Consider the following 24314-nt stretch of genomic DNA (forward strand, 5'->3'; position numbering starts at 1 on the left):
CACAAATTATGTTTCCGAATGTATCCTTTTGGTGCAAAATGATCAACGAGGCCAAAATATCGCCTTTTGATTAGACATTTTCCGCTAAATAATCAGCCAAAGGTACCATTGTTAACACTGGTAAATCTCCCAATATTCGTACCCAAAAACTCGTTCAAAGTATATATATTACCATTGGCAAACAGGTATTGGTACCACTGGAAATACTCTGAACGCACCCATAAGATAAAGATATACATGCGCGGATCTAGAGTGAGGGTTAAAGGGGGGGGGGTCCGGACCCCCTCCCCCTGTAAAATTCAAATTTCTTTAAATTACATTATAAAATTACCAAAAATATGCCTTGGACCCCCTGGCAAACTCAAATAACCGCCGCCCCCCCCCCCCCCCCCCCGGGACGTGCATGATTGAAATGCACCAACTTAACTATTCATGTGATTGATTTCTGCACAATAAAACTATATAGTTCAGAATCCGATATAATTCCCAACTATTGGAGTATCAACTCATGTACTATTTAAAAGTTCTAACGCCCCGGCCCAGGCTCGTGTTTGTATTATAATGTTGATAATTCTAATCATTCTTACCATGACAATGATCAAACATGAAGAAAAAGTAGTAACAAAGCATTTTATGAAAAACTTTATATAAAAAAAATCATTTAAGAACTTTTTGAAAGAATCAAGAAGGTGCAGGTACTCTAAGACATAAAACTCACAAAATTAATACCTCATACGTTCCCCATTGGGCTAAAAGCAGCATCTCATAGAGATGGGTACCAACATGTAGCTACACAAGATATAGTATTATATTCGGTAAGAGTGGACTCGATACAATGTCCATTTCTTATGGATGATCAAAGCGTGCGTATGACGACAGTGTATTCGGTAAATAAGTACATTTATAATTCCTTTCCACCATCGCTTGAATGCATCTATTGGCTTCAATTTGATTATCTTCCGGAATTAAGCGGTTTTCCTTACCTAGATCGATAAAAAGTGCACAACGAACAAACTGTGTTCCAAACAATGTGATAATTGTAAAACTTGGCATCATGCACAGCACAGGCTGATACTGGCATACTAATAGGGGTGGCATCTATCGAATACCAAGTCACCACGTTTACTGCGATAACTATCTCGAATTCAGTTCTGTCCAACTACTGTAGTCAGAAAACTTCGTGATCATGATAAAAAGACAAAAATTTGTTGGGTAAAGTCGGATCATTTTAAGGTCACCTGGTCCTCTGCCTCTACCAAGACAAATACCAATTTCTGCCTGCTTTACATGTATAAATTTATATGGCCTTGTCATTATTTAGGACAACGAAGATGACCCAATGCACCTTCTAAGTACGAATTTGGTCCTACCAGTACATGTATCTTAATCAATGCAATGAATTCTGATATTCTCATCCACTGTTATACATGTAGAATTGCAATGAAGTCCAATCTTGTAGCTTTTCTAATACTATTCAAAGAAATATGAGTCGTATAGCCTTTAAACTCAATTTTATTGAGATATAAATAGCAGCAAATAAACAATAAAAGTATAACAATTTGTAAAATTTCAAGTGGAATGATTATCTGAAGTTTTCGTGCGCTGACACCAATGCAGAGTTGAAGCGTTGGTCTGCAATGTGTAAAAAAGATTAAAGAAAACAATACAAACACAGTCACCGTGAGAGCACTTGTAATGTCTACACAGCCCAATCATGCCTCACATAATATCACGTGAACTTTCATGCGCTATGTTATGCTAATCATGTCATTATATACCCTTATCTTGAAACTCTTTCACTTGAATTCCAATATTGGCGCTTTTTTTCATGTGAAATTTAGGTGGGACACATTTGCGTGTGTAAATGTATATCAAAGTGAGCAAAAGTGAGAAAAAAATTACAAGTATACACAAAGTACCAAGTGCTTACGTAAAAGTTACATCAACACTTCAACATGATTGTTGTACTGTACAAGTATGTAGAATATTGCTTCATTAACACGAAAACGTATCTTGCAAGTCACGTGATTTCTTCGGACATACCATACGAGTTTCATCTGCTCTTATAGAAGAAAACACTTATAATGGACTGCTATAACACATTCCAAAATCATCAAAGGTGACATTGTTTACATGTAAAATCGATAAGTAAAAATGGAAGTTTAAATGCTTAGATGATTAGTTAAACAATACACAGTTAATTGCACACTAACAGACACGTATAAAAAATCAATTGTGACTATGAGCAGAGTAACAGTAAAAAAAGTGAACAATAAAAATTCATTAAATGTTCGTTGATGAGACACAGTATAGATCTATCAATACAATCAACATTCAATCAATCGTCCTGAAATATAAATTGCTTAATACATGTACATATAGACCCACTTTCCCAACAACAATTATTAATAAGTATATGATATTTACTACATAAGTGTACAATTATGGCATCGACTGTACCTATAGCTTTCTATTTGCGAGTAATCGGATCATCTGGTTGGGTAACCACGTGACTCATGAGTTTGATCACGTGTTCACCAAACTACATACCCTAGTAAAGTTTTTACCACAATGGGAAAAGACTTGATGTAAACTAGCAAGATAATTGTGATAAGTACTAGTTTATTCCAATGCAATTTACCGAGACACTGGTAGTAGTCTTGCTCTGAAGAGAACAATGCCATTTTCAATCGTTTGATATCATAAAGATTAAAAAAACACCTTGCAATAAAAAAAAAGATCTGCGACGATGCACCCAGTGTGTCCAAGGAGCCTGGCGTACATTACAAAATATTATTATTCATGGTAACAATGCGTTCAAGTTTTAATTCCACCACTGCTTTTACTACTTTTCACAACATTAATCTTGCATAGCATAAAATATTTAAAATTTGTACGATATAATCGGTTTCATATCTATTAATCTAATCAGTCATGCTTTAGTATCTATCGAAATCTCGACTGGGTTCTCTTGCAAGAAAAAAAAACAGGTCTTTTTAATGTTTAGCAGTTGCAACATGAAATTAAGACTTTACCTAGTTGATAAAAAGTTAAAAATCCAAAAAAGCATATAAAACACTTTGACGAGAACTCGTGTATTAAAGTAAGCATAGAATATTTAATGATGTTGCCTCTTAAACTATGATGATTTAATATGAAATTCAGACCATATTTGTTTAAAATTATCCCATAATGTTCCGGGAGAACTTTATCAAAGCGTTGTTTCCCCTGCATATGTAACCCCGTCATCACTCTTTGCTTTACTACTGTTATTTCTAACAAAATCGAATTCACTGTTGCATATTCGTCGCTCACATATATCTATCAAGGAGTTCGATTCCGGAATTCGTCTCAATATTGGAGAATACTGGGGACTTCCGGATTTAGATGTCAACTTCCGAATAGCATGAGTTCCATTCATGTAAGCTTCGACAACTAGAGACCCGCTTGATAATTTCCGTTTTTCGTCAAACTCCTTTTCTCGATCCCGGTCATCGAGGGAAGAAGCAAGAGATTCATCCGAGTCGGAAGAAGGAGGGCCTGTTGTCCCTTTTGAGCGTACATGTGTATAGAAAAGTGTAAAATTATTGGATATAACTGGAATTGTGAGAGCTATCATAAGAACACCCGCCACAGCGCATGCTGTGCCCACTATGTAACCAACAGTCGTCGTCGGGTGTTTGTCTCCATAGCCAACGGTTGTCATGGTGATTAACGCCCACCAAAACCCAAGAGGAATGGTTGAAATAGTCTCAGGCGCACCTGAGTTTATGTTATGCCGCTCTGCATAGTAAATCAAGGAGGAAAATATCAACATCCCGATAATAAGAAAAATTGCAAGCATGAGAAGTTCTTGCAGACTTGCCTTTAACGCATACACTAAGATTTTTAACGCCTGGTAATGTTTCACTAAATGAAATATTCGAAACATTCGAACAATACGTAATACAAACATGATTTCAATGATAAGCTGTTCGTTCATGTAGCAAGCGCGATTTTCATCGGAGTTCAAAATTAACTGCATATACAGAGGCACCAGGGCAAGAAGGTCAATGATGTTCATAGCTGAGCGAATGAACTTCAGCTTTTGTGGAGCAAAAACGAAACGGACGACAAGCTCTATCGTAAAATACACAGTACAAATAATGTCTAGGATGTATAGCCCCTCATTCTCCTTGAGTTTTAACACTTTTGTTTTGTTCCCTGGACAGTTCTCGTTCGTGTTGTTGTCCGATATATTGCTTGGTCTTAGACCCGGTAAGGTTTCTAAACAAAACCCGAGGATAGACACGACAACAAAAAGAAGGGAAATAACTCCGTATCCCTGAAAGATAAACAGCGATAGAGTAATTGATAACTAAAAGTATTGGATGAAAAGCATAAGATTTAACACTTTAGTAAATAATTTGTGTAAATTCGAACATTTCATATATCTACATATGCGCAACACAAACAGCGCTAATTATAATTCAACGTTATTTTACTTCTATTTCAATTGGTTTTACTTCAACCTAAAAATATCGCCAAAAGACAAGTTTACAATGGAAACATTTATCTATTTACCATTAACATGTTCAATCTATCTGAAATGTGTCGTTACTTTTTTGTATTGTCTTACATTATGTTAATTTAAAAAAGATCATATGAACAACTCCAGTAGTGTTTTTCCAGGAATAATTAAGTTTGTCCTTGTTTAAAAGAACAATATCGCATAATATAAATTTTGAAACATCATTTTTTAAAATGCTTGAATTTTGTATTTGCATACAAATTTCCCAAAGTTATGCATTCTTCCGACTCACCATTGCTAATTTGGAAGTTCTTGGATGCTCGAGAATTAACCACATCTGCATTTGGAATTTCTTCCATCCTTCAAATTTACTAACATCTAAGGAGAAGGTTTCTTTTTTTAGACTGCGCTGAAAGGAGTCTAGAATGCGTTTGTTTTCTATGTAAGACCGGTAGTGACGCCAGCAACAAGCCTTGATGACATGTTGATCCACCTGCCAGAAATCCAACTCCCGCATCACCACTGCGCCGCATACTTCGAGAGGTACGTGTAATTCACCTGGAATAATATTCAAACACTTTTTTAGATTTAAACAAATAAACGGTTTTTATTTAATTGTTTCTTTTTTAATTTCATTTTTATTTATTTTCATCTTTAATTTTTTTGGTACAAAAACCTTTAATTTGACCTTGAAATGCTTAACCAATGATTTTCCAAACAGTATTGAACTCTTACATTGCAACAATAGATGTACCGGCACATTGTATCTCGGTAACGGACAGGTTGTCTTTATTGCTTACATAAATTTAAAAAAAAAAATTAATTGCAACATTTTCCCTTAATTTTATCACGTTTGATAATAATTTGATAATAGGAATCTCAGGTTTTGAGACTGATACATACACCAAATGCATGATGAGCTTTATTTGTATGGGTACAAAACCAACTTAGACAGACTGACAGACAATTAATATTATGACAATACACCTTGTTGTGCAGCAGACGTACATGTATTTATTATAGGAAAAATAATTGGAATCTTAGTGTAAAATTCTAAATTTCTTCTCTGCAGCTGAAACAACACGATAATTCTAAAAATGTTCTTTGTACAATTGCTAATGGAACTATGAGAACGAAGAAAACGGTAAAAATAATATATACTGATAAACGAATTCCAAGTACCTACACTCTGCTGACAGTAACTCAAAATATGTGATACTCGATGTTTCTATGAAAAAGAGATGGACGTTAAAGAGAAAATCATTAGTTACAATTACATCGAATTGTGATGTTATAAATACTTTTTTACAAAAATAATATAATAAATACGAAATAGGAGATGCAGCTAATAATGAATTGCCGTGAGCCGGGGTATTTTTTTTTCCTGCATGACACAAACTTCGGAGGGGATGCGGTAAATTAGTAACCATCTTACATGTATTTGCGTCAGTATTTTTTTTTTTATTTTTATGGCTTAATTTTTTGTGATTCAAAAAATAAAAATCTTATGGCAAACAATATCAGATATAATTTCTGCAGGTTTTTTATTTTCCAAGTGAAAAAGCGAAAATTAGATAATCGCAAAACTCGGATATACGGTACTTAAACTTCGACTTATATGTTAATGTTTCCCATAATAATGGATGACAGATTTATTAGTTAATCGGCACCTTTATCAGGTTAATGCTGGTTACCTGACCATATAAAGTTAAATTTTCTACAACCATTATGTATAATGACCACCATCATATTTTAACAAAATGAATTCAATAGCGTGATAGTGTCCATAATTAGATATTGATAGCGCTTATAAAAAATTCAACACGACTCTCTTTGACACACACTAAATGTTATGCAAAAGCCTGTGCTATAACACGGAATGGTTAACCCGCTTTTGTTTGTTTTTTAGTCTCCGTTGCAGTGTTAAGCGAATAGCGACATAAGCTTTCAATGTTTTATGAGTTTTTCCTTCTCCCGGGTGACGAATGTGAGAAGCCGACGTCACTGTCCAGATTTGGCGGGATAACAAATGTCCCACGTGACTCAGTCATCATACACAAATCAGCAAGGACCGCGCAATTTGCACCATCAATAATACATGAACAATAGCGAACCAACACGACCTAATTAAATTAAGAATATATTGATATAAGCTCTTGCATATCTCATAAGTCAGTGATAAGATTTCACAATCTCCCGTGGGACGCTTAAAAATAGTCACATGACACGCGAGCAAGCCATCTTGTAATCTTACTGTCACTGGCAACAAAAAATTGAAACAACGGTAGCATTAAGTAGAAACTCTGGTTGACGGTGTAGCATAACAAAGCTTTCCGCAGCTTGACTGGGCAATGATATTAACTACACTCGCTAGAATGTATCGATATCTGCACTGCACGAGGCTGCACATGGAAGCGCTGTGCTGCTATTCATCCCTTCATCGATTAAACGAGTTGATCTCAAAACAAGACAGACGTGCTCTCTATATCTGTCTGGTTTCATTGCTCGTAGATTGCAGAACAATGCTGCATTCTCCTTTTTTTCAAAAAGGGATAACTAGATTTTAAGAATAAATAAACTGTTTACATTTTAAAACTGTAAATTCGATAAGATTGTTATTCTGAATAATTTATGAACACTTTCAGTACTATTATCGCCACACCAAATCACTTCTCCTACTCAGATTTTTCATTGTACTGTACTTCTCACTAAAATGGAAATGCTAATTACTACATAATATGCTGTCAGAAATTTCTGGGATGCTCAGATTTAGGCGAGAAGTAAAAATATCAAGGTTACCGCTGTCATTATCATAAGATTTTTGCAACCCCACCCCTCCAACCCTCCAATCAAACGGTACCAACCAAAATTCAAATTCTTTAAGCATATACATGAACAAGTTTTATTAGACGATCATATTTCAAAAGTATGTTATTTGTTTTAAAAGCATGACAGTATAAGTCTCTTTATACTCTGTTTATTTTTTTTTTAAATTGTCCAAAAACAGATGGAAAGTGACATTTTCCTAATCGAATCGGACCGACTCATAAAATACCTCAAAATTTGAAGAAAAAAAATGAGATCCAAAAAAAGGTGTTGAATAGCTCTCAAAATGAAAATAGAGTTCTAATCATAGAATGTTCTTCTTAAAAATACATTTGAACAGTTCTTTATTTACTCAGCCTTTATGTAATAATCTGAAAGGCCAATCAAACTCTACATCTATTTTTTTTTTCGCGTTACTTATTATTTGCGACGTACATTGATGACCAAATTTGCAGAGACTTCCTTAAATGGGCATGGTCACGATTTTGGTCAAATTTTATTTTTCTGTTTTTATTATTTACAATGGTTTAGAATTGCATTTCTTATGATCAAATTAAATTTGGGTGCCAGTCGATGTGTTTTAAGCAAGATACAGGGCATACAATTCTTTGTCAAGTGAACAGGGCTCGTGTCCTGTTTTTTTTTTTTTTTTACATAGGTTCAATATACCAGTAAAAAAAAAATTTCAAGCTGATTTATCTATCTTCTTATTCATTTTTCAACATTCAAAATGTAAACAAAAGCTTTGTTTACATAGCGAAGAATTGTAAGTCCTGTATCTTGCTTATAACTCAACAAATGACACTCAAATTTTGGTTGCCTATTAAAAATGCCCTACTGAAGCATTGTAAACATTAAAATCGAGAAAAATAATTTTTGACCAAATCGTGACCATATCCCTTTAAGGTATTCAATGTATAATGAAGGGATATTGAACAATTTTGAATCATTTTAAACCAGTTAAATATATATTGCTAGATAACAATGAAAGTGAAATAACCAAATTCACATGACTGAAAACATATTCGAAGGCAGTTATTTTGCACCTTTAATTTTCTAAAGAGTTATCTCCCCTTGACGAAAACAAACAAAATTTTAATTTCGTCAAAATATCTGCGGTAAAAGATTAATTTTATTTCATATTTGAAATAAGAGAAAGTTTATGCAGGTATTAAGCAAGAGTTAATTTTTACAATATCTTAATAAAACATACGTTGCCCATAGACTTCAATGCAAAATTCAAGGTGTAATTAATTGGACCATAATCAAAATTATGAAATTTCCTTTGGATTATTTTTTTTTTTATAACACCTTCAAAATGGTATCATGATTAAGAGTATTGGACCATTCATTTATTAGGTACCGTACAAAATGTGGTCGTTATACATTGAATACCTTAAGTGAACCAGACGGTCATTGAGCAAGGTTGTACGACTGACAGACGAACTAGAATACATGTAATAACAATTAGTATACCCGAATATTTTTAGATTTGGGTAGATCTTATCACGTGAACATTTTCTTGGCCCAAGTATATGATTTCATTCTATCGGCGAGATTTATAACACCTACATCGAATTCCTACTATTATTATAATTATGTGACAAACAAAGCCTGCTGGTTTGGTGTCCCTGTCGCCGATTTAATATATTGTTCAGGGAATAACAGTGCATGCAGTATTTATTTAGTTCAAATGTTCTTCTTGTTTTGAGTCCTTTGCATCCATAATAATATTTAAGTCATGTAAAAAGATGCATTAGGTCACTGGTTACACTTTAATGTGTTTTACTATAATAGCCTCTTTGGATAAAAAAAAGAGATTTTACACGATAATTTAAAAGGCGAAAAAAAAACAAGAAATAAAAAACAAATTTTATCAATCTTAGTGTGTAAGCACCCTTTTTTATGCAGGGTTCTTTTCAACAAAGTTCAGCTGTCCCAAATTTTATTTAGTAGAGTTCATTGGAAAGAAACCCTAGAATTATGAAGTTAGAAAGCATTTGACAAACCCTTGGGATTTCAAGATGATGAAAAATAGAATAGCTGTGGTTCTGGGTGGTTCAGTGGTTTTGTATTGTGGCTCTCCAAGGATTCCAAATTAATTTACGGATTATGTAGTCTGACAGATGAGCATGAAATCGATAGCTTTAGTCCAAAAAGTCGAGCAGCCCATGATCTCAACAGCTCTATGATTTGTTTCTTGATATTATATCAAATTTCCCTCACCATCTCCTCACACCGACTTATGTTTTCGGCATATTACATTGTATACTTCATTTGGTCATAATGCAGCGTTTGAAGAGAGCTGCAGCGCCGCTCTTGTGTCGTTTAAACTCTCCATTGTACTGTCACTTGTCACTTTTGTATCAAACAATTTTGCTCAGAATGTGCCTGAAGTCAATTTTTGTTAAACACCAATTTGAAAACCCATTTTTCCCCTCTGGGGATAACAACACCAAAGCTGGCACTGTGATCGACTAATTGTTTACACTATGTTTGCGTAGCTTCATCATCATTGATACATTATTTGATTTTCATGTCTCATTTCTGTTTCCACCACATCCTTTAAATGCCGCTTATTCCGTATGGTAGAAGTTTAAGGTTCGAATCCAAATTACTCAAATTCTGAGTTGATTACAACGAAACACTCAATTAAAAAAATCTTTTGAATTGAGACCCAATGTCAACAGTAAATTTTCCCAAGAAATGACTGCTATGAGAAAGCTTTCTTAAAACCTTTAAGTTTTTGTGTAGCCTCACCTTTTAAAAACTGTATGGACATAATGCTATTTATGCTAATTCACACGGTTACCAAAGTGTTCTCGATGGCATCACATGAAAATACTTTAAACCGAATCACTTTTTATGCTAAAAGTTTATCTCTTTTTTTTTTAAATTTGTACAAAGACGCAGGCAAATCCAACGGGATATTTTGCATTCATGCATACAACAATTATGGTTTGTGCAGAAAAAGAAGCATTTCATAATGTTTAACGATCTGTCTTTTTGTAATTTGAGTACATGTTAATCATGGCTGCTGTCACTTCTATTTTTAAAAAATGCCATTGCCGATAACCCTACAGTGTGTATGATCTATCAATACAGTTAGTAAGGTATCGTTCACAGAGCTTGCATGGTACATGGATATTTTTTGGAGGGGGTGTGGTGATTGTTGTTGAGTTCAAATCTATGATGATATAAGACTAGTCAGAGACACCGCTCAGAATGTCTCTGCAATATCGTCACTGGGGCCAGACTTATTGATCTTCAACTTGTTGCTTCAATAAATAGGTATTCGAATCATAATTCCGTTACAAGCTTCATCAAAAATTTATAGCTACATATTAAACCTCATTCTTCGGGTTAACGGTTGCTTTGTTCACCTATATAGCAGGTTAATGCCCCCGAGAAGACATCCAAGCAGAGCATCTCGAATTCCTGATACCGAAAACGAGGCTGATTTTCTTCTACGCCCCATCTCGCCGATTAATCATGAAATTTACGTGTTTTAAATTGATTCATGTCTATAGTCTCTCCCAAGTTGTTGCTTCCATCAATTTTTGATGATTTTTAATAAAAATACACATACCTGTGAAAGAAATACAGTTGAAATCGATGAAAGGGAATATATCCAAGATATCTTAATTGAACAATTATCCCTTTTCACTCATAAAATTTCACAGGAACGAAAACAATTTTCTTACGGAGATTTGTAATGGGAAATGTTTGCATCTTTTCTCCATTCGGAATACACTCGGAATACATCGCACAATTTTTTAACATTATCATCCGGGCTTATTAATAGCTGATGCAATGCAAAATCTCCGTAGACTTTCAATTTTTGGATGTGTATTGAAACCTGAAGCGGTAGAGGGGGCGTTTCAAAACAGATAATCTGGACATTTTTCATATAAGTGGATGAACGTAGTTTGAGCACAAAGGCATTTACTATCATTGAAATATCAAGCAAAAAGTGGTTGAAGCAAAAACTGGGGACAAAGTATAGCTGTGTTTTACATGGCTTGAAAAATGAACGTGAGAATTGAGAACATATTTTTATCAAATTATTTATACATCGAGTTTTAAAATGCTAGGGAAAAAGTATTGTATAAATGCAGTGCTCTCCTAAATAACTATATCTGATTCGACGGAAAGTCGATCTCCGAAGAGAAGCCCCTCGTCTGCCTTGCTGTTAACATCCGAAGTGAATCGGAGAATCCCCTCAAATGCATGATTATCCCTCCATACACAGATTAACTATACCGTACCCAGTCAGCATTTTTAAGACAAATTCGTATCTGTCAGTCTGATCTTCACAAAAAAATTATTTTAGATACTAAAGGACTTGAAAAAAAAATGAGTGACAGGATGCCTATTTTTCCTGTAATTAAGAAAATAGTATATTCATACAGGTGCTTTCCCGTTTATCGGCAAATTAAGCCCACGTGTGTATAAACAAGAATTTTCATGCCTTGTAATTATTAATAATATTGCCCCATGAATGTACATGGTTGATGTCACCCCGTGTATGTATGGTTAATATATATTGACGTAAATTGTAATGAAATGATTAAATTGTTCATAACCATTTAAGTCCTTTTTTAGGAAGGTTGACTCCATCTCGTCATATATAAGTAATGTGCTTTCGGTTTCTAATGCTGCTTGATGTATACGTGCATCATATTGCAGCTGTTACCAAGTTAGTGTTTTATAGACGCGTTCAAGACATCGGTTTTAATAATAAAGCTAAATACATACCATTAATTAGAAGACCTGGGAGCTACAGTGCTACCTATTGAAAAAAATTGTAAATTTATTGCGCACAAAAATCTGCACTAGTTTTGGACTGATACCCTTATTTATTACCATTAAATTCTTCATGCAATTTACAACTGATATCGTCTCTTTACTTGCCTCAGACTTTCTCCGGAGTACGCTACCGATCTTGGAAAATCAAGAGTGGTAAATTTTCATCATTTTTACATGTAAACAAACTGCACCACTCTGCTTTACGGGGCTGGTGATGGTGTTTAAAATATTATCAAAAGCAAGTAAAGAGACGCTATCAGTAGTAAATTGCATGGAAAATTTAATGGACTAATTGTTTTCATATAATTTGCGTATAAATAAAATTAATGGCACTGTACCTCCCAGGTCGTCCATCCGATTTTTTTTTTCAGACCGGGAGCTACAGACTTGCAGCTAGGTACAGGTATGCAGGTGAAGTTTATAATTACAGGTTTATTTAAATGCACCCAATTTAGAATAACCTTGTTCATATCTGCATACTTTTTGTTACTGGTAGAAATGACACATTGAAGAAGAAAAAAAATATTTTTATCAAGAGTAAAAATGTTGCATACTGCCAATATTGAACAAGTACAAACAGATGAGATAAAGGAGATATAAATCTACAATGTCTTCATTCATTTGCACTGTTCAATTAGAAACTTTCTGCAAATTCTATTATAAACCCATTTAAAGTCACATTTAAAACTAATCAAGATATAATTTATTAATCATTTATACTTTCTCAAGAGTCAGAAAATAAACGCCCCTTTCGAAAAATCCATAATTACATTATGTTGCAGACTTATTTTCACATGTAAGATTTTAATATAAAGGCTTGTTGGTGGTGGGGTAATGCACATGCGCAACTTCTCAAACATAAAACGACACTAGAACTCACGCAATTGTAAGCATGTATGTTAAGGAAGGAGTCTTTTCTGGTTTTTGACTTGTCAAAAGTAAATTTGATTTAATGGTCATTAAATCAAGATGAAAGGAAATTAATATACTATATTTTTCTTTCTTTTTTACAATCATACTTGGCATAGAAATAGAAATCAAAGTTTAGAATTGAACAAAGACTATATTTTAAGCGGAACACTGGCGTAGGAAAATATCACATGTTTTTGCAATTCAGAATTGCTGTAGATTCATGAGTCTATTTAACATTTCTTAAACAATACCATTAAAATGATAAGGAACTTGGATTTCAGAATATGTATATGAAATATGATTTGCCTATCAATTTACATTTTTATTAGCTTTTTTAAGCGCTCATTCTATGAATAGATTTGTGTGAAAAATCACTATAATAAGATTTTCTCTCTTAATAAATGGTCAATTAGCTTTACTGTCAATTTATATCTTTATGGAAGGTCTTCACACCCCTGCGAATATTATTGTCATTCAAATTTTAGACCATGTGGTTTTATTTGACCCTTTCAGTTTCGCAGTAAAAATAGTATCTCGTGTTTATAGTCTATTCCACAGTATCTTGGTTCTTGTAGTCAAATATAAAATCTAGAGGTTTATTGATTTTAAACTTTATCTTCATTAATTGGTGAATAAAATGTGTTCTAGAAATAAGTGTGACTATACAAAAATTAGTTTTTGTCTGCTGTTGCAACAACTAACATGCTTAAAAGAGATCCCTCCTGAGGATTAATTTTCGATCCGCGCCTGACCTAGTAATAACATCAATAGTGAAACAAACTATACTATTTTATGCAGAATGTTCCTTGAAAATGGCTCGATATACTAAGTTTTATGCAAAACAGACACCCATTTTTTTTTTAAAACATGGTATTACACATCACAAGCATTAAACATGGTTATGGTTTTATTTAGCAACCAAATGTTTATATTTTCAACCACTCTACACGTGGTTGAACTCGAACGATAACTATGTTCTGAATATTATCGTTTAATATAAATAACTGCTAGATGGTGAAATAAGACATACATCTTAAAAGCTTTTCTCGTTTTAACATAAATCAAAGTAGGATATGATATGAAAAACGACCAGTACATACGTATTTTGAGAATATTATCCGAACACTTATACTTCCGCTCAAAATTTCACAGGAACTGAACAAATCTCGGTGAAGTCTCGTGAACTTTCATTCGAGCACCTCTGGATTTATTACGTACTTAGCAACGATAAAGAAAACATTCCGAACACATTCGCAGGGGTGTTCATAATATTTTAAAATCAGGAATATTTTAAAATTGGAAGCATAAAAAAATAATAAAAATATCTTCAAAATTTAAGAAAATTAGAGGAAATGCGGGATAAGCAATATCAATTTAAGTTTAAATATTAATTCCAATTCAGTAATATAAGATGATAGATATTCTGATATTCTATCATTTCATTGAAGAATAGAAACTTCATATCTTAAACAACTAATGTCTGAAGAACTGCAGATAACTACATTTATTTTTATCATCCTTTAAGTTGAGGAAAAAGGTAGTGACCTTGACCTGACCTTTATGCATAAACAAGAAGGTCAAATTTGATGAGACTGTTAGAATCATTGGTTATATGATTTTTTTTACTGTGTCAAAATTTTATGAATTTCTTAATATAAGAACAATGTCTGATAACGAGAAGACTACTTCCTTTGTATTATAATAATGATTTTAATGTGGTAAGGGACACGTGTCGATATCATTGTGGATAAAATTAAAAATACATTAAAGTCAAAAACTTTAACCAATTTAGATTTTTTTAAATTTAACAATATTTGACCACAAATTATGTTTTAACAATTTTTGGAAAGGTAAATGTAAAATGTATGAAAGCCCCAGCTGGATTTGAACTCATTACTTAAAGACACGTAGTTATCGCCATAATCAGTTATAGGATTGAAAATTTTTGTCAACTTGTTAAGGTATCTCACTACACCTACACTTATACTTTTTTAGACACTACGTCACAAGATGGCGATTTAAATGTTTTGTTAAATTGTTTATATGGTTCGATTGGGTTGTATATCGTCTTAGCTCAGTGGTTAAAGTATTGGGCTTGTGAACCGCAGATCATGAGTTCGAATCCACCTGGATCTTTTGTTCATGTTAACTTAATTAAATTTTCGAAAATGTAATTTTTCACCCAAAATTGCACATTTTTAAGCATATTAGACATAAATACTTCATATCCATTATGATATATATCAAAATCAAGTAAATCTCCGCTGATTTGAAAAAAATATTTAACGGTGTAGTGAGCAACCTTAAAAATCTATTTTAAAATTAGCGGATTAAATTACCTTTGCGTTGACAAATATTTTACTACTCAATGATTTAAAACTTCCATTTGATTCATTTTCTTTTGATCGCAACGGAAAAGACTTTGTGCAAAGTCCGAAATTTGTAGAACTATTATAAGGTGATTCAAATGATCAGTTGCCTTGTTACAAATCGTTTTAATTAAGTTCTAGTGTTCAAGAATCGTGTCAACACTGTTCAATCTAATTATTTGGTCGATGTTTGTCAAAACTAAAAAAAAATTAAATTGACTAAATTATAAAGCTGGACAAATACATGTATTTGGATTCAGATTTCGACTTATATTATTGAATAGGGCGTAACAATCTGGGATAACAATGGGGACAACGATTTTACAGTGTTGGACAAGGAATCTCAATGAATTCTTTATAAAAGATAAATCATGTATCATTAAATGCATTTACAGAGTGGTGCAATGTAACAATAAAATGAACTTTTTTTGTATATTCACGTGACGAACAGCAATGGCGTGGATTTCCCTAAAATTTCTGCATCAATCAAAGGTATGGTGAATTGATACACGATTGATTTGAATTGGAAACGGTGTGTATTTTATTTTTTACTTTTGAAAAGGGGCATGTTTAAATAAAAAGGGTTAAAGAATGGAGAACTGATACCAAAGACCGTGATAATTTGACCGTTTTTGTGTCTGTCTCAAATATGGGGAAAATGTTTAATTTAAAGCAATTACGTATTTATAGACATCGAATTACTGTGCAGGATACATTCTCCCCTGCAATTCTTGAAGATAATATCACACAGCCGACTCTAGAAAAATCATGAGTGATTGATTACAAAGGAAAGCATACGAAACATTCGCATCGAGCCAGAAGTTGAAGTTCTAAAATCGAACAAGAAAACGACACAGCAACGCTTCCCTATCTTGACATTTGTAATCTGGTTCGGGCGCTCGGCTCTTGATAGATCTAAACACAGAGAAGATGCCATATTAGGTAATTTGATGCCCATACTCTTGTTTTGGAGCCAATCCCAATATATTTACGATCTCTTGTAATCATGCAATTGGTAGACGTTTCCGATTGCTGTATTGAAATTTGTGTTCTATAACATTAAATTGCACAATTTCCTGCTAAGTGCCTTTGGCCAATTCATAATATATAATTAAACAGTTAATAATTACTGCATATGCCATGAATAAAGATTGATATACCAATTACGTACATATTCAATTGATACTTAGCGACATAATATATATTTATAAAATCTACGTGTTCTGTAGAAGATACAATATTCTTGATGGAACCAGACATGACACGAACTTGGCAGAGCCTTATTATTGATGCACGCTTTATTGACTTGGACTGCTGTTATGTTTATATCAGAGGAAAAGAAATGATCTTATTTGCCAAGTTAGGAAAACCTGACGCAATACTGTCGGCAAAAAATACACGTAAGATTGCGGTATTGTCACGCGCCACCGGGCACTGTGATTCGATTTGATAAATAATTCAGTCTATTACACAAGACTCGAGTCATTAGAGTGATTGTACACGGGTAAAGAAGATTCCTTTCAGACAAGCCTTGTAGTGAGTCTACCCGACCATTTCCTACCGAGGCCGCGCTAAGCGACCATTGTGCTGCTATGAGATATGGTGATATGAAAAATAAACACTGATTCTAGGTCCAAACGATCCCAGGCCTGATCAATGGGTTATCGTTGAAGCTAAACGCTGATCAGACTCTTGGTGCAGAGGAATTCCTTTGATAAATTGCCTAGACCGATATGACAAGTCGGACTCAGCCTGCCAGAAATTTTTGTTTAGTACAATGTCCAAGTGCTTAAATTAATTCTCATCGTGGCACATGTACCAAAACAATTTTTGGATAATATGTTTTCTCGATTAAAGATCAAATGTGTTGGGAATATTAAAACATGATTGAGTTTAATTTGTTAAGACATCTTTGTCTTCTTAATTGGCAAGTATCTAAATGAACATGTCAAGACAAGATTCATTATTGCGGGTATTCAAATTAAATGTATTAGAAAATATTGATGAAAACCTAATCATAAAGGCCTTTAAATTATGCTTGCAGCCTTTGTGAAATCTCTGTCTGGAGAGTGATTGCCCATCCAGATTATCCAAAATTTTAAAAAAGGACATATCAGTGTTGGCTTCACTTGTCCTTGATACTACGAAAGCGTCAAAATGGTGTTTTTATGCTAATAACTTTTGCGTAAGCTAACATTAAATAACTATTCGGTTGTCGTCATTTACTCTGATGTGTAACTATCTAACTATTATGGCCAATATTCAGACACTGTATCTTAAAGTGCTCTGCACATTGATCTGCACAGAATAAACAATTTAACCACGTAATTCATTCTGATATTAATTATTAATAAATGCATGATATGATTGAATTATTTACGTTTTGAATAGCGGTGTGTTATTTCACAATGTTTATAAATAAACAAGTGTACGTTCTACAAGTGGCACTCGTGCGACCAAAGCATATTTGCATGAAAATGGATGGCATAGCAAGATTTGAGATTTATATATATTTTCCAGAGATGACAAATTTTGCTTTTCGAATTATATGCCAAATTGATGATGTTATCAAAGCAGAAAATCCAGCGCTAACTTGACTCTAAAAATACCCCCCCCCCCCCTCTAAAAAACACAAAATCAAAAAACAGAAACCGATGAGCATGATGAATTGCATTGCGTTGGTTATTGGTCCGTCCCCTATGGTCCTACATGTACATCAATATCAGTTTTATACAAATATATTGTTACAAGAATCATTGATATATTTCACCGAGTACAGAATAATAAAATAAAGAAGTGGCTTAAAAGATCGAATATTAGTTATTAACTGCTAAGACATTTAATAAATAGATACATGTAGTTGGGTATGTGATAATTGTATATCTACATGACTTGTATTCATTTGACAATGATTTATTATCTTATTGTATTTGGTCAGCTTTGCAAAAAGACACCCTTTTCATAGGACATATACAATACAAATGATAGTTTAAGTATTAGTAATACAATTTAGGAAGTACTTACCCGTTCTATAGTAATCTATCACAGAATTGAAGACAGATGGATGTCTGTCAAAGAAATATTCATCTCTTCTATGTTTATGCCTCAAATGTCTCTCGGCCAGTCTAGCTAGCCGTGTGTTGGCAATAGTTCGTAGAGTGGAGACGTGCGTCTCATGTCGGACCCCTCCTACATTCAGAATAATCCGTTCACTGTCCCCAGAAATATGCCCATTCTTACGAACCGGGGTGGCGCCAATTTCGTCCAAAATATTAGCCTGAGTTGTCTCATCCTGCATTGCAGGCGTTCACATTGATTAATTGACAAAACGGTTTCTTGAAAAAGTAGCTCTGACCTAGGCGTCCTTCTGCATTAATCAGCTGTAAACGACGTTGATCTCGGTCCACAGACGACACTGTAGCAGAAACCCATCCGGTGACGTGATGCCATTTCTACTCTATTTGGCGAAAAAGAGGCCCATTCTTTTATTAGAGCGATCTGTATCACGTGCCAGACCGTTGTTTTTGGAGGCTCTCCCAGCGGATATGGCGCCTCTTCAACACAGTAGAATCCGCTGGCCGTTGTGAGTAGAATATTCCGTGAGATTCATTACCCTCATCTTTCATACATATATATATTTATTGACTACACATTCCTCCGGCTGCTCGATATAGAGCTCTAGCGCTTCACGGATTTGCAATAGCCGAGTTAGGCTCCCATTCTCAAAGAAGTGTGATATCCCTGTAAGGATTAGAATTCTACTTTTCTTTTATTTGCTGCTCTGATATGCCCATTCCCTTGAAGAAATAAAGTGACGAAAAGTAAAAAGTTTACATCTATATTAGCTGGAAACAGAATATAGTCTGTGTAGCTAGCTACGTTCCACTCATTACTATAGTAGATTAATTATAATATTATCGTTATAATCAGAAACAATACAAATATCCATAATTTTGTACGGTCAGCGAGCACGAAAATCATTACGATAATATGCAAAGACCTGAATAATGAGAAAACCAGAAAAAAAGTGCAGAAAGGCATATGTATATTTACCTTAGCAGTGACTGTTCAGTCCGACAAATTGTCCCATTGCGCGACATTAAGGTAGGTTCTGCACAGTGAATACAATGCAGCGCCAGTTCTATTGATTTTCAGGGGAGTAAAACATCATCTGCAGTAGTATTTGATTAGCAGCCAGTCTTATGGCAAACCCCGTCTCTCTTCAACCTTCAACAAAAAATAAAAAAAAATATATACGCTTAAGACTCTTGGACTTGTCATAACAGTTGGAGCAGCCTCAAGAACTCTTAGTGGGAAAAAATATGGTTTTCTTGTATTCTTAATGAATGCATGCAATATGTCAATACACTTCTCAAAATTGAAAGATGATAGTTAATATTGATAGCAAAATGATTTGATGGAAATTCAATCTCACTTTATATTGAGTAGTTCTGTTCCTTTTTCTCCAGAGATTAACAAATAGCGTTAAGTCAGACTGCTCTTAAGCTTGGATGATTATTTCTGTTAAAGTCTTAAAAAGACTAAAGACTTTAAAAAGAACTAAGATAATTTTATGATATTATGAAATAAATGGTATTTTTGGTTACAAGAATTGAACTGTAATACAAATTAATGTACATTAATTAATAGGATGAAAATTTGTAAATGAAGACTTCAAGTGCTTCTACGCATTAAGTAAAAGATAACTGAATTAAATTTCATTTGGCGGCAGTTTAATCGTGAAATGAAAGGTTTTAAAAAAATGATGAGACAAGAACATATATCGAGCCTGACGTTGAAATAACTGTAGATGTCTCGAGTCTCCCGGGACAAGGACATAAAACAAAGAAACCAATTACTGTGTTCAGACTAGGAGCAGATTAGAGAGTAAAGAGACAAAATGTGGAAAAGGAAATCTCAATCCTGTCAGTGTAAAAAATGTAACACTAGAAAATCCGGTCGGTCCCGGTAGGACTCGAGCAGGCAGGGTTTTGTTTTGTATATGCGTTGACAATTGTTTTCTTGCAATGATTCATAATGTGGGTTTATCAGAGTGCGTTGAATTGGCAAACGTTTAGGTTTTTTTAAAAGTATTTTCCCATAACTGTTCTATCAATATTTGATGGTTGTGACAAATTGTAATTTGATAGTGAAATTTTAAAGAAAAAAGTTCAATTTGTGTAATGTTATAATGAAAACAAATAAAAGAGTATAATCAAATATTATGGACTACGTGGGATAATCATAACTCATTGTTATCAAATGCTTTTTTGCATCTACTTTACGATGTATTTCACTGCAAAATTTCTCTTAAAAAATCAATATCAGCACGTAAACATTTCCCCAAAAGTACGCTTATGTATTCATTCACAATTTTAGCATGATGGAATCACGAACAAGCTAATGAATTTACATGCAGCATAACCATTGTTAAAGAAGTAAACTCCAAATATCGCAACTTACATTAATTAGAAACTTCAGAGCATAATGCGTAACCTAACAACAACACCCGCATAAATTCCTCCAGATCCTAGGTCCCGACATTTATTGCTCATTTCTGCATTAAATATTTATTGAGAACCTTGCGTTTCTCCTCACATTAGGGGTTCTGGGCAGCCTTTTGATCGCCGGGACTCAGTAGATGAGAATATATTGGACCGTTGATATTGGTCCAACAGACAGTGCTAGTGATTAGTTCTTTACAAGAGACCTGGAGAAAATTACGACACGTCATAACTTTTACTCAGCATGTTTTGTTATGTACATGTATGTTGATTGATATAAAAATTAGTGTATACGTTGTACATTAATATTGAATACAATTGTACATGTATGTTATACAGTTGTATATGAAATGTTATACAGTTGTACATATATGTTATACAGTTATACATGACATTTTATACAGTTGTACATATATGTTAAACAGTTGTACATGACATGTTATACAGTTGTACATATATGTTATACAGTTGTACATATATGTTATACAGTTGTACATATATGTTAAACAGTTGTACATATATGTTATACAGTTGTACATATATGTTATACAGTTGTACATATATGTTATACAGTTGTACATATATGTTATACTCATCTCATTTTTGTGTTAATAAACAATGTGTATATTTTAACAACATATCTTCAGCTTTTCAAGTAGAAAAAGTATTAAAGTAAGCGTCGCAATGGTGCACGCGAACAATAATATAGCATTGAATCATGATTTTTTTAAGTATACACTCTCATAACTGCAGCGGTGTGTGCATACAAAATGAGTAACGCGCGTTAGCGCGTTATGAAAATTTGTATGCACACACCGCTGCAGTTATGAGAGTGTATACTTCAAAAAATCATGATTTAATGCTTATATTTACATTTTCTTAACTTCTTGTCTTGTCTGCAAAAATGATTCATACCTTAAAATTCCTATCTTATCCTAGGGATAAGTTAATATTAATGGAAGAGCCACAGTAACAGCCACAAGCGTGAACTTTGATTTTCGCTTGTGACGTTGCAGTTTACAGCGTTCAACGTTTGTGACGTCATAATAAAACTCGTCAATTTGACCTTTGACTACTTGTTGCATTTAGAGGCATTTGAAGATCATAGAATTTAATGGAAAAACACAGTAGAATGTAAATATTGATGTTTATCATAATCCCATATCTGAAACCTGATGGCATATAATTTATATAAAAAATGACCGTTGAACCATATTTGCAAGTTTTGAATTAAGTGAGAATGCACGTATCTTCCATTTAGTTCAAGGCAATTTTATCTATTATTCATTAGCATTAATTTATTTTTCTAATATTAACAAACTGACTGACTAGATTGAGGTTTCAATATTCTTTATTCTTTATTTTACAACTATACTTAAGCAAGGTGTAATGATTCTGCAAAATTAAAGTAAGTGAGCTTTAAGTTTATCTCATTACCACAAGTAAATTGTAGAAAGCTTGTATTGCTTCGGTAAAATAACATCAGCATTTTCTTTTTGTGTATAGAGAGTATTGAAATGTTTCGATAGTTGTGCAAGTGTAATCCGCCCTGTTGAATGTATATAAAACCTGTGAACACACCCTCTATATTTTGACATTCAGCTCGCCGACGATGCAATGTCAGCAGATGAACTACAATATTCATTAAAAAGCAGTTTTCAAATCTTTTAATTATTAAAAGTATATATTGTTTGTTCGAGTTCATTTACATCAATTTGTTTTGAGGAGAACATTTGATTTAATTAAAGATTTATCTCCGAACGAAGATTCTGTAGTGTGTCACTGCCTTGTAATCTCTTGTTCCTGTGTCATATATAAATCTGTACTGTGTAAATATCGATATCAACATTCCATTGGGTATTGTTACTTCAGAAGTTCCCAGACACATTACGAAGGGCTTGCAGTTTTTTTCCTGTTAAAACTTGCTACAGTTACTTTCTAAATTACTTTCCAATAATCAAAACTTCATTTTGCATAAAGAGTTCATTAAATGGCCAAAATGATTGTTTTCATTACGTAACTAACATGGCATATGCAAATCAATAATTGAAATCAATTGCAGAGCTGGAAACTCCATATATGATGCCGTAACTTCTCAACAACTCACCATGAAATAAAACGTTCAAATACACGGTCAGATTAAATCAGCTTTCGTAGTAATTTATTTTCCGGTCGGAGTATTTTATTCCGGCATTAGTTGCAGTAAAACAAATCCCTAAACAGTGATACTTTTCAAGTAACTGACAGAAACAACACTTCGGAATATGGAATTCCTGTGCATTGCTTGTATCGATCGGGCAATGGAAGAACTCTTCTAGTGCCTTTCATTTTACAATATTCTGCTGTTATGTTTGATCCTAGACGATTGAACGCTATGGATTGTATTTCTGGTTGTAGATACATGTGTAAATAAATTGAAGAAATTAATAAGCTCTTGATAAGACTAGGGGACTGGAAATAAAGTGTCTAACCTAGTATCCGATGCCTACCCCCTCCCACCCCATTCTTAGGGACTATAGTGAACCAGTTTTACAGCCCGCTTTAGGTTTCAAAGGGTAGGGTCATAAAAATTAGTCGAACTCTTTTGATCTGTTTCTCTTTTACCAAGAATCAATTATTTACAAGCGCTTCTCAGAGAGAGAGAGAGAGAGAGAGAGAGAGAGAGAGAGAGAGAGAGAGAGAGAGAGAGAGAGAGAGAGAGAGAGCATGCTTTGTGTGTGTGTAATAAGTTTCGTATTTTTTTCTATAAAGAATGCACTACTCATGTTTTGTATTATTGGCAATAAATGAATGTGGATACCACAAAATAATCTCTTTTGTGTTCATACCTTTTTTTTTTTAATCCCCTACCGGTTTTCACCGGAGGGGACTATAGCTTTCCTCTGCGTCCGTCAGCCCGTCTGTCTGCCCCACTTCAGTTTTCCACACTTTTTTTCTTTATGCGTTTGAGGAATATTATGAAATTTGCTGAACAGCTTCAAAATACCAACTACAGATCAAGTTTACACGTTTGTAGCGTCTGGTTGACATATTTTCGAGAAAATTAATTTTTTATATTCCAATTTTTTAATGCTCGGGTTCGATATCCTGTATATATTTCCACAACTCGGTAGGGGGCGTGCATTGCTTATGCAATACTCTCAGAATGCTCGTTTATTTTTGTGACTATCTAATTGATCATGTAATCTATATAATAGTTTACGTTTCCATCGCTCACTACCTTAAAAATTGAAAGAGACCAAACAAAATCAATGAATGAAACCAAGCCAGAGACAAACCCAGCACCCGAAAAGACAGTATTCCAGCTAATATGAAATAGCGGAAAACCTGGCGGGCTGTTTCTAAATATATAGAAACGTCGGTAACAAACAAACTCTTAACTAA

The 24314-nt window shown here is 33.8% G+C and overlaps 1 protein-coding gene across 1 annotated transcript; it reads right to left on the bottom strand.

Annotated features, from left to right (window-relative positions):
* Nucleotides 1–1494: 1494 nt before the first annotated feature.
* Nucleotides 1495–19656, bottom strand: LOC128167862 (potassium voltage-gated channel protein Shaw-like). The gene is made up of 4 exons (XM_052833807.1): nucleotides 19480–19656; nucleotides 18451–19223; nucleotides 4803–5068; nucleotides 1495–4324 (listed from the first exon to the last, which is right to left on the bottom strand). Exons 2-4 carry the CDS (start codon nucleotides 18722–18724, stop codon nucleotides 3212–3214), a joined length of 1653 nt encoding a protein of 550 aa, XP_052689767.1. The 5' UTR covers nucleotides 18725–19223; nucleotides 19480–19656; the 3' UTR covers nucleotides 1495–3211.
* Nucleotides 19657–24314: the final 4658 nt, after the last annotated feature.

Source organism: Crassostrea angulata, chromosome 10 (genome assembly GCF_025612915.1).
Source record: "Crassostrea angulata isolate pt1a10 chromosome 10, ASM2561291v2, whole genome shotgun sequence".
Classification (NCBI taxonomy): domain Eukaryota; kingdom Metazoa; phylum Mollusca; class Bivalvia; order Ostreida; family Ostreidae; genus Magallana; species Magallana angulata.